Raw genomic sequence first — 11,896 nt, 5'->3', positions numbered from 1 at the left:
TATTCTAGAGGTAGTAAATTTACCTGAAAACAAGTGTTTTGTACTATCTCGAAAGAGAAGAGTAACTATTAATATAGTGCTGCAGGCTGACCTTATCAATATGGCAGCAAAACCCCAGCAACGCTTCTTGATGACGTTGTTTTTTGCGACACACATGTGCAGCTCTGCTATGGGAAATTAGCTTTGTAGCGTAAGGTATGTGTGTCGCTTTCTATAGTGAACTTATCATAGTGAGTTTACTTTCACTAGTTTAAGCTTTGTAAATATGTACTCCTATTATAAAATCAAAAGACATTTGTGCCAGCAAAACTAATGGACACGAATAGAAAGTCTGCTGCAGCTTACAGCACAACTAAGCGTTGTTTATGTTATGTTATCACTTATAATCAATTTGTTAGTTAAGTTTTGGTTTGTATGGGAGTCCAATGTTATTTCAGTTACTCAAAACACGTTTAATTTGACCTCAGTAAATGTGTACATGTGAAAAGGTTATAGTTTCTTCTATTCGTATTGGTGCATGGAGGGAAAGGAAGACTTGTTACAATTTTGAGATTCAAATTTATTCGTTTAAAAATGGCTTCACGTGCTGCTGTAGCGGTAACGTAGGGTTAATCTACGGTACATTATTTTACAATTATAAAAGTGTTAACAGGGAGTCGCTGGTTTGATCCACGTCATTTCTTACAATCGCAAAGACTAAGAAAAAGTATGTTTTTTTTTCAGTGACACTCAAAACTCATACCTCAAGAAATGAATGGGTGGAGGGGAGAGTGCAGTAGCATAAAATACAATTGTTCATTGATTAATTACATATGCATAGATTTTTTTCTTATGTAGGCTATTCTTTATTTGTTAACTATCTATCTGTTTTGTTTTCTTCCATAAAAAATACAAACTCACCTTTAGTCTGGGGCAATTCAAATGGTGTTAGGTCACTATTTTTTGTGCTAGAAGATTTAATTTAACCTGATAAGGTGTCCTGTTGGTTTCTATGTTTTTGCCACGTTTCAGATTCTAATGAGAAACAACATGTCTTCAGAAACAGAAGGTAATACACAGCCACTAGTGACAATGAGTCCTGAAGAAAAGTTAAGTGATGATAAAAAGGAATGTGAGGAAACCAGTGTACTGGAGGATGTGGAAGTGACAGAGCTGAACTGGGATCAAACAGGGCAGTCAGAGTCCATCTCCAAAAGGCAAATGAAGAAGCTAATGAGACACAAGCAGTGGGAGGAACAGAGAGATCTCCGCAAGTGAGTTTTTTGTATTGAGAGGCCTCTTAAGTGTTTAGATGCTTGTTTTGTAAAATACACATCTGATCATTTATCATAAATATGAGTGGAAATGTATTTACTTTTATTTGAAATAGTCTTTTTATTATCTTTTTTATGCTATTTTAATGTTTTATTCTGCTGTGTGTATTATATTTTCTGTAAAGCACCTTGGGGCCTATGACGTAAGGTGCTATATAAATGAAATAAATAAGTAAGTCGATTTTTATTTCTGATGGCTTACGTTTCGGTTATCTTCATAGTTAGTTATAGTTTAAAAAAAAAATTCTGTTCTGTAATGGGGGAATCAGACCTATGTAAATAAAGCATAAAATACTTCATTCATGGTGGTATCAGCCCACGTCCCATGCATCCTTATCAATTATAGCATGCATTCTTTTTAACATTTTATAAGAAAACTCTGTGGGGTATTCATTTTTGTTTTGTCATATTTTAAAGACAGAAGCGCAAGGAAAAGAAGATAAAGAGAAAGCTGGAGCGCCTGACTCAGGGAGAGGAGGGTGCAGACTGTAGTGCTAAGAAACGCATCAGGAAAGAGGTTGTGCACAGCCGTGCGCGGCTTGTCATAGACTGCAGCTTTGACAGCCTGATGGTGCTCAAGGCAAGTGTGACTGACAGGTGATGGGTGTGAACTGGCCAAAGTGAGAGCTCTACCTGCTGTACAAAAATTATCTATGCACATTTGTATGACTCTTTATAGTGCTAATATTCAATTAGTGTTAATGCTCACTTGTGTGCCAAACTAATTGATGCATATATTGAAATATCACTCTTAGGTGAACATTAACATTGAATTGTATAGCCAAGCTTGCTCATTGTTGTGACTAGTATCACCAAAACAAGTGGTTCCTTCTTTACAAACCATGGGGTGAATGCTTTGTGAATATATCTTCTAAATACCTGTAAGTGTGTAGAAAGTATCCATATATGTAAAACTACACGGATCACTTTATTTTTCAAAGGATGTGAAGAAGCTTCACAAACAGATCCAGAGGTGCTATGCTGAAAACCGTAGGGCTCTGCACCCTGTCCAGGTATGTCTGAAACACTGTCTGAGAATATCCTAAAGTCTTAGAGCTTTTAGTCTCTCATCTACACAGGAATCACTGAACTTATTTAAAAATGGAAACCAATATATTTGAATCTAAGAAACTGCATAATCCTATTTTCTGAACCTTAATGTGGATCTGATCTAGACACAAATTACCATACCCTTATAGAAATAATGTTTTTTCTACATTTTCTTCTAGTTTTTTTTAACTAGTCACGGTGGACAGTTAAAGCAGAACATGGATGAAAATGATAAAGGATGGGTGAACTGGAAGGTATGAAGTATAGACTGTATGTAATGGTGCTTTAGACACATGCAAAGTGAAAGCACAGGCAAATATGTGGAGGTCATACAGGGGAAAAAATCAGCTTGAGAACTGCAGTGTATAAATCTGACTACATGTTCTGAAAACAGTCGAGTTAGAATAAAAGTGTTAGCTGGAGTCATTACCTTGAGATAGATAAGTCAGAAAAAATGAACTACAGTCATAAAACAGATCAGAATATAATGTTAGATCTTGAAAATGGGGTATGTGTATTATTAGTGTATTTTGTCTTTGAAAGGGTACTTATTTAAGCCTAATTCAAAAGGCAGCTGTATTTCTATCAATGTTTAGATTAGCTAAATAGGCAGTGTTGTATTCTGCTTTCATGAAGGTTGTTTGTCAGAGTTTTCAAAAATTGTTTAGTAAACCACTGACAAACTCCTTGCCTGCCCTATTAACTGAAAAAAATATATAAACTGGACTATTTACTAGTTGTTTAAAAAAAAAAAAAAACTCCCTGCCCTCTGCATGTCTTCAAGGACATCCATGTGAAGTCGGAGCACTACAACGATGTCCTGAAGAAAGACGAGCTTGTATATTTGACCTCTGACTCCCCCAATGTGCTGAATGAGCTTGATGAGACAAAGGCATACATTATAGGAGGCCTCGTCGATCACAATCACCACAAGGTATTGCACTTACGCACTGCGGGGTCATAAACAGGAATTTCAACACTTTACTGTTGCCGTCTTGCCTCCAGATGGCTGACAGATGCATTGATATCTGATCTTTTCTATCCTTTGTCGCAAAGGGCAAAAAGTACTCTTAATAGCTTTGCTATAGTTAATAACGTTACTGCAGTCACAGTTATCATTGAGTTCCAGGGGACTTTCCAAAGAAGTTGTGATATTACTACATAACAGAAGCTGTCCACATCATCTGTTTTATTATGTGAATAAGTGAGTGAATTATGAATTGAGTATTTACTTGCATTATATAGTGCTCCCCTTTGTAACGCTGTAGTCGGGAGCCATAGGTAAGAGGTTCAATTTGTGTTCCACCTTATAACAAAAAAGCAAGTGCTATTGTAATGGCATTATCAGGTAATTGGAAGCCATGATCCAGCTGCCTTATAGAGGGAGCACTATAATAGGGTAGGAAATAATATTTTAGTTCAAACATAATTTAGATTGGATCCCTATTTGTAAATAGTGATGAAACACTGAGCTCATGAATACGTTTTGGTAGAGGTATGAAATGTGAATGCGTGAATCAAAATACCAGGATTATTGCGCTTATGAATTAATAATGTTCTAAAGTGCAGCAGCTGGGCTCGAGTTACATGTGTGACTGACTTCACTACTAATAAATAGCTGTTTACAACCCTCTCTTTAGGGACTGTGGCTTGTGGAGATCAGATGAGTAATTGTATGACTGTGTAAAGGTGAGACTTTAGATACATGAGTAATTTTCCCTAAATTGCCAGTGAACTTAATCTAATGTGTGCAGTACCATAAAATCTAGATTAAATTTGACACCAAGGGTTATATAAAAGCAGTGGTTCTCAACCCTGGTCCTCAGGGACCCCTGTGTCTTCTGGTTTTCATTCCAACTGAGCTTTCAATTACTTAACTAGACACTTAATTGAAGTGATAGTCTGTTTAATTAGACCCTTTTACTTCAGCTCTTAAGCAGCTGCAGATTTCAAGTTCGCAATAACATTTTATAAGTAACTTGAACAACTGTTTAAGAGCTGAAAACAAGCAAAAAAGGTCTGATTACGCAAATTATAAGTTAAGGGTTTAGTTAAGTGATTTGAGAGCTCAGTTGAAATGAAAACCAGAAGGCACAGGGGGTCAAAAGATGGACTATAAAGAAGGACACTTGTGAGATATGATGTCATCATAACACATGGGCTTATGGTGAAATGTGTAACCTAAATGCTCTAGTTCATATATATATACACACAGTGCCTTGCATAAGTATTCACCCCCCTTGGACTTTTCCACATTTTGTAGTGTTACAACCTGGAATTAAAATGGATTTAATTGGGATTTTTACCATTTGATTTACACAACATACTTAACACTTTGAAGGTGCAAAATATTTTTTACTGTGACCCAAAAGTTAATTAAACAAAAAAAGACATTTGTTGGTTGCATAAGTATTCACCCCCCTGAGTCAATACTTGGTAGAAGCACCTTTGGCAGCAATTACAGCTGTGAGTCTTTCTGGGTAAGTCTCTACCAGCTTTGCACATCTGGATCCTGCAATTTTTGCCCATTCTTCTTGGCAAAATTGCTCAAGCTCTGTCAAGTTGGATGGGGACCGTTGGTGAACAGCAATTTTCAAGTCTTGCCATTCTCAATCGGATTGAGGTCTGGGCTTTGAGTGGGCCATTCTAAGACATTCAGGTTCTTGTTTTTAAACCACTCCAGTGTAGCTTTGGCTGTGTGTTTAGGGTCATTGTCCTGCTGGAAGGTGAACCTCCGCCCCAGTCCCATGTCTCTTGCAGACTGAAACAGGTTTTCCTCTAGAATTTCCCTGTATTTGGCTCCATCCATCTTGCCCTCAATCCTGACCAGTTTCCCAGTCTCTGCCGATGAAAAGCATCCCCATTACATGATGCTGCCATCACCATGGGGATGGTGTTCTCAGGGTGATGAGCAGTGTTGGCTTTGCACAACACATAGCGTTTTGCGCTAAGGCCAAAAAGTTCAATGTTGGTCTCATCAGACCAGAGAACCTTTTTCCACATGTTTGCTGTGTCTCCCACGGGATTTGATATGGGTTTTTTTCAGCAATGGCTTTCTTCTCGCCACTCTTCCATAAAGCCCAGCTTTGTGGAGCGTCCGGGTTATAGTTGTCCCATGGACGGTTTCTCCCATCTCAGCTGTGGATCTCTCCAGCTCCTTCAGAGTTACCATTGGCCTCTTGGTTGCTTCTCTGACTAATGCCCTCCTTACCTGGTCACTGAGTTTTGGTGGACGGCCTACTCTAGGCAGAGTCGCGGTTGTGCCATATTCTTTCCATTTTTTAATAATGGATTTAATGGTGCTCCGGGGGATGTTCAAAGTTTGGGATATTTTTTTATAACCCAACCCTGATTGGTGCTTCTCCAGAACTTTATCCCGGACTTGTTTTGATAGCTCCTTGGTCTTCATGATGCAGTTTGTTTAGATATGCTCTCTAACAAACTCTGGGGCCTTCCAGAAACAGGTGTATTTAATCTGAGATCATGTGACACTTTAATTGCACACAGGTGGACTCCATTCAACTAATTATGTGACTTCTGAAGGCAATTGGTTGCACCAGAGCTTATTTAGGGGTGTCACAGCAAAGGGATTGAATACTTATGCAATCAAGACTTCAGTTTTTTATTTGTAAATAATTTTGAAAAGGCTGCTATCCTCACACAGTCACAGAATTTCTGGGTTGTAGGCAGACTACTGACACGTTATATGTGAATAAGTGTTTTTTTTATTCAATAATAAATGCAAACAAAAACACTGTGTACAAAATTCAAACAAAAACCTAGCGCTCTCTGAGCTCTACCTTAACTTGGGTGATTTCACCCATTTAGTCCCTGACTATAAAAGGAGAGGGCTAATTCCTGCTGCCCTTATTTTTTTTACACCAAAAGGCTGTTATTAGTTTTAGCTTTGTATATCCAGTGTAGGTCCCTCACTGGCGTTCCTTTAGCAGTGTCTGCAACCACACGCCATGCTAACAACAACCAAGGACTGTTTGAACTGGTCTTCTATACCAACTTTTTTCTAATTAATTGTAACCAGCTATACAATTAACTAATTTGTTATGCCCAATTGGCCTCATTATTATTTATTTCTTAGCAGATGCCCTTATCCAGGGCAACTTACAATTGTTACAAAATATCACATTATTTTTACATTCAATTACCCATTTATACAGTTGGGTTTTTACTGGAGCAATCTAGGTAAAGTACCTTGCTCAAGGGTAGAGCAGCAGTGTCCCCTACCTGGGATTGAATCCACAATCCTCCAGTCAAGAGTCCTTGGCCCTAACCACTACTCCACACTGCTGCCCCATTAGACCATTGCCTTCTGGGAGATGTAGTTTTCTGTCCCTCTGAACTACTAACTGAACTAAATCTCTCCATCTCCATTACACCTGCAGTGTTACATGGGGTATACGCTCCTAGCAGTACAGGGACCAATATATCTCTTATGCTATTCTACCCCATACTTTACCAATATATATATATATATATATATATATATATATATATATATATATATATATATATATATATATATATATATATATATATATATAAATTATATACAGTACTGTGCAAAAGTTTTAGGCAGGTGTGAAAAAATGCTGTAAAGTAAGAATGCTTTCAAAAATAGACATGTTAATAGTTTATCAATTAACAAAATGCAAAGTGAGTGAACAGAAGAAAAATCTACATCAAATCAATATTTGGTGTGACCACCCTTTGCCTTCAAAACAGCATCAATTCTTCTAGGTACACCTGCACACAGTTTTTGAAGGAACTCGGCAGGTAGGTTGGCCCAAACATCTTGCAGAACTAACTACAGTTCTTCTGTGGATTTAGGCAGCCTCAGTTGCTTCTCTCTCTTCATGTAATCCCAGACAGACTCGATGATGTTGAGATCAGGGCTCTGTGGGGGCCATACCATCACTTCCAGGACTCCTTGTTCTTCTTTACGCTGAAGATAGTTCTTAATGACTTTCGCTGTATGTTTGGGGTCGTTGTCATGCTGCAGAATAAATTTGGGGCCAACCAGATGCCTCCCTGATGGTATTGCATGATGGATAAGTATCTGCCTGTACTTCTCAGCATTGAGGAGACCATTAATTCTGACCAAATCCCCAACCCCATTTGCAGAAATGCAGCCCCAAACTTGCAAGGAACCTCCACCATGCTTCACTGTTGCCTGCAGACACTCATTCGTGTACCGCTCTCCAGCCCTTCGGCAAACAAACTGCCTTCTGCTACAGCCAAATATTTCAGATTTTGACTCATCAGTCCAGAGCACCTGCTACCTTTTTCTGCACCCCAGTTCCTGTGTTTTCGTGCATAGTTGAGTCGCTTGGCCTTGTTTCCACGTCGGAGGTATGGCTTTTTGGCCGCTAGTCTTCCATGAAGGCCACTTCTGACCAGACTTCTCCAGACAGTAGATGGGTGTACCAGGGTCCTACTGTTTTCTGCCAATTCTGAGCTGATGGCACTGCTGGACATCTTCCGATTGCGAAGGGAAGTAAGCATGATGTGTCTTTCATCTGCTGCAGTAAGTTTCCTTGGCCGACCACTGCGTCTACGGTCCTCAACGTTGCCCGTTTCTTTGTGCTTCTTCAAAAGAGCTTGGACAGCACATCTGGAAACCCCTGTCTGCCTTGAAATTTCTGCCTGGGAGAGACCTTGCTGATGCAGTATAACTACCTTGTGTCTTGTTGCTGTGCCCAGTCTTGCCATGGTGTATGACTTTTGACAGTAAACTGTCTTCAGCAACCTCACCTTGTTAGCTGAGTTTGGCTGTTCCTCACCCAGTTTTATTCCTCCTACACAGCTGTTTCTGTTTCAGTTAATGATTGTGTTTCAACCTACATATTGAATTGATGATCATTAGCACCTGTCTGGTATAATTGTTTAATCATACACCTAACTATATGCCTACAAAATCCCTGATTTGTGCAAGTGTACCTAGAAGAATTGATGCTGTTTTGAAGGCAAAGGGTGGTCACACCAAATATGGATTTGATTTAGATTTTTCTTCTGTTCACTCACTTTGCATTTAGTTAATTGATAAATATAATCTATTAACATGTCTATTTTTGAAAGCATTCTTACTTTACAGCATATATATATATATATATATATATATATATATATATATATATATATATATATATATATATATATACTGTATATATATACTGTATATATAATTAGTGGGCAGCAAAGGAAGCTGTGGAAGATGCAAAGGCTGTCCTTCGTATCAGTGGTATCTTGGGGCACGTACAGCATGGAAGAGGAGGCCATGGTCTCAGTTCAGGTCATCTTACATGGCACAAAGCAGCCCCAGCTCAACGGGGGAAGCTGGTAGTCAACGAGGTGCAAAAGCAGGAGGAGAGGATGACGTAGGTAAATGCGGTTTCCCAGGCCAAGCAGGGAGGATGTACGATGGGAGAGTGTGGAGCAACGCAAGATCAGCTGACGAGATCATGGACAATGGAACAGAGGAGGATCAGTTTCCTCATCAGGTCAACATAAGATGTTCTCCCATCACCACATGACCTTAATCTATGGGTAGGAGAGGATCTGTGGTGTCCTTTGTGTTCCTTGCCAGCTACATTAAGACACATTTTGACAGGATGTAAGGTGGGTCAGCCAAGGACGGTTTACTTGGCATCATGACCAGGTGCTGTGATGTTTGTCCTTAGCATTGGAAGACAAGCGCAGCATGACCACCAGGTTGCCACCAATTCCAGCAATATATGACACATGGAGAACAACATTCCTCCGTCCAGTGGAGCAACCACCCAGAAAAGGACAACTGGAAGCTGCTAGAGACTGGAAAATGCTGGCAGATGTTGGACAACGGCTTATTTTCCCACCTGCCACCACTAACCTTCGACCTGATATTGTCTTGTGGCCTGGATTAGCACGCCTTGTTCACCTGGTAGAGTTAACAGTGCCATGGGAGGATGCTGTGGATGAAAGAAACTCGGTATCCTCAACTAGCTGCTGAAGTGGAACAGCGAGGATGGAGAGTCCAGGTTTACCCAGTGGAGGTGGGTTGTCGAGGATTGTCGAGGATGCGCTAGGGAGGTCTCACTGTGGTTGATCCCTGGAGCCAGAATTGCAGCCATTGTGTGTGCTGATGTGCCAGGGAGGCAAAATAGGCTTATCCCTGGAGCCAGCATTACACTTCAGCCATCAACACCAGGCAGAAGGATATCTACGTCATCAGATGGAAGGAAATGTAGATGGATCACATTAGTTTACAGTAAAAGAAGCTATGTCTTAGTTGGTGCTTATCTTGGCGAGAGCTGAGTCCAATATCAGCATGAAGATTTAACACCTACTCATGTAATGGAAATCATAATTTTTTATATATATATATATATATATATATATATATATATATATATATATATATATATATATATATACCTTTTATTTGGTGTAAAATTGAACATAATTGTAGGATGCCTCAACTTTTATGTTTCAGGTGTCCTATACGCAATTCCTTTCAGATTTAAAAATTTGTCGGTCTTATAAATATAATGGTATGTTTGAATCTTGTGCATATAGGGGATTACCTACCAACGAGCCACGGAGCTAGGGATTGAGCATGCACAGCTTCCTCTTGGGAACTTTGTGAAAATGAACAGCCGGAAAGTGTTGGCCGTTAACCATGGTAAGTTGTGACATTTCATTGTTGATATCTAAAATCTTACATTTTAGATATCAACGTTGGTGTATCATACAGTTCTTGAATTTTGCCAGGTGTGATGTCTCGTGCTGCCGTTAACGAACACATTTGAAATGTTATTTAAATGCTTTTATATTGGCAAATTATAATTAGAACAGATCTGGACAGTTTTCCACTCGTCAGGATGAACAGAACATTTAATAACTGCACTTTTAACATCCTTTCACAAGGGCCCAAATGAGTATTAAGAAAAAAAAAACTGAAAATAAACCAACTGAAGTAGGTTCCAATTATATTTTCTAATTTATTTTTTCAGTATCCTCACTTTTTTTGTTTGCAATAAATTGGAGTGGTTCTTATGGCAATTACAGCTCTTCGGTTCTAGTTGCTTGTCATTGATATGTCAGTGTTTTAACAGATAAGTGAGACTCTTCGGGGGGGGAAAAAAACAGTTTGGCTGATCTTGAAATACACAGCTGTGCACTAGATGGCGCTGGCTCATACTTCTATAATGACGTTAATCTAATCTAGCCTTGGTTACAAATGTCTAAGACAGGCCACTAGAACCAAAGAGCAGCTCCTGACTGAAAACACTATGACACAATAAGGTACACGGTATTTTAGTCATTGTTTGAAATAAAAGCATGCAGACTGATTGCAAACGTCAGAAAAAAAGAGCTACTTGCTCTTTTATTATAGGACATTACATAGAAGATGAGAGAAAAGCTGTTTTGTGTATTCTGTTTTAGACCAAAACAAAATACATTTGATATAGTGGTAGAGTCCTGATTTATTGAGCAAAAACATTTGCCAGATATAATGTAGTGTTGATATAATGTAGTTTTCCTTTCCTAGTATTTGAGATAATCCTTGCGTACCTGGAGAAGAGAGACTGGAAGGAGGCGTTTTTCACCATCCTGCCTCAGAGGAAAGGGGCAGTTCCAGTAGGACAGGAAGAAGGCACTCCCGAGGTAACAAAACCAGAGAAAGAAGTGACTGATGGGGGACAAGATTCAGATAGCGACTCAGAAACTGGAGAGACAATCGAGCAGAACACAGCTGTGCAAGATGAGCACATACACAAAGACAAGAAAGACTTGGGTGCTAGAGACAATTCAAACGAGCCAACTGAAGGAGGAAATTCAACGTAGCCCACCTGGGGAAAAAAACAAAGGCTTTTTAAATGTACTTTAATGTCCGCATAGAGTTGGGTGTTGTGCTTTTCAAATAAATACTGTACATGGTTATTGCTCAAAAATCTAACCATACATGGTGCAGTTACATACAAGATGGCGGCATAGAAATTGTGCATTGTACAACGAAGTTCATAGTTACAGTGCTGTGATCCACATTGAATGTAAATTCACATATGCCAGTTTGTTGTATCATGTTTGCCATGCCTCCCCCTCTCTTTGTGAAAATAAACTTATACAGTATATGAAATGCTATAAAAGCCCACAGCTTACCAACATAATGTTAATCTAATTGTATTTCTCTGTGTATTTTTTTCTTTTAAAGATAGCATCAGAAAAGAGCATAGAAACTACTACCTTGAGAAGAAACTTTTCATTTGACCATTAATAATGAAAAAAGCATTTAAATTGATTAATTTTATCAACGTGTTTTTTTTGTAAAACACAAGTCTAAATGCTTTTTACATTAAAAATACCTTTTGGAATGTAAATGTTCAGAAGTACTATAAAACAGGATTTTTTTGCGGCAACTTAATTTCTTAATGGCCTTCAATGTCCATTTTTGCTGCAATAAATGTTTGCGCTTCTTTTGATGTACGGCACATGTATGAATAATATATTTCACGGCACATTTAATTTTGCAGATTTTT

The 11,896-nt window shown here is 38.8% G+C and overlaps 1 protein-coding gene across 5 annotated transcripts; it reads left to right on the top strand.

Annotated features, from left to right (window-relative positions):
- The first annotated feature begins 88 nt into the window (after nucleotides 1-88).
- On the top strand, nucleotides 89-11,538 carry LOC117421221 (tRNA methyltransferase 10 homolog A-like). 5 transcript variants are annotated; one of them, XM_034035330.3, is made up of 8 exons: nucleotides 89-195; nucleotides 1,012-1,253; nucleotides 1,731-1,893; nucleotides 2,255-2,326; nucleotides 2,543-2,617; nucleotides 3,148-3,297; nucleotides 9,933-10,038; nucleotides 10,909-11,538. In XM_034035330.3, the coding sequence occupies exons 2-8, from the start codon at nucleotides 1,018-1,020 to the stop codon at nucleotides 11,202-11,204; spliced, it is 1,098 nt and encodes a 365-aa protein (XP_033891221.2). In that variant the 5' UTR covers nucleotides 89-195; nucleotides 1,012-1,017; the 3' UTR covers nucleotides 11,205-11,538. The 5 variants fall into 5 exon arrangements, with proteins under 5 accessions (XP_033891221.2, XP_033891222.2, XP_058886532.1 ...); XM_034035331.3 differs by having other exon boundaries at nucleotides 103-195; nucleotides 1,040-1,253; XM_059030549.1 differs by having other exon boundaries at nucleotides 181-230.
- The last annotated feature ends 358 nt before the right edge of the window (nucleotides 11,539-11,896 follow it).

Source organism: Acipenser ruthenus, chromosome 1 (genome assembly GCF_902713425.1).
Source record: "Acipenser ruthenus chromosome 1, fAciRut3.2 maternal haplotype, whole genome shotgun sequence".
In the NCBI taxonomy this organism is placed as follows: domain Eukaryota; kingdom Metazoa; phylum Chordata; class Actinopteri; order Acipenseriformes; family Acipenseridae; genus Acipenser; species Acipenser ruthenus.
This window is presented reverse-complemented; position numbering and strand designations above follow the sequence as displayed.

Coding starts and splice junctions, on each gene's coding strand:
- LOC117421221 (XM_059030549.1), top strand. CDS start 198: ATGTGTGTCGCTTTCTATAGTGAACTTATCATA. Junction 231..1,011: donor TCTATAGTGAACTTATCATA/GTGAGTTTACTT, acceptor GCCACGTTTCAG/ATTCTAATGAGAAACAACAT. Junction 1,254..1,730: donor GAACAGAGAGATCTCCGCAA/GTGAGTTTTTTG, acceptor CATATTTTAAAG/ACAGAAGCGCAAGGAAAAGA.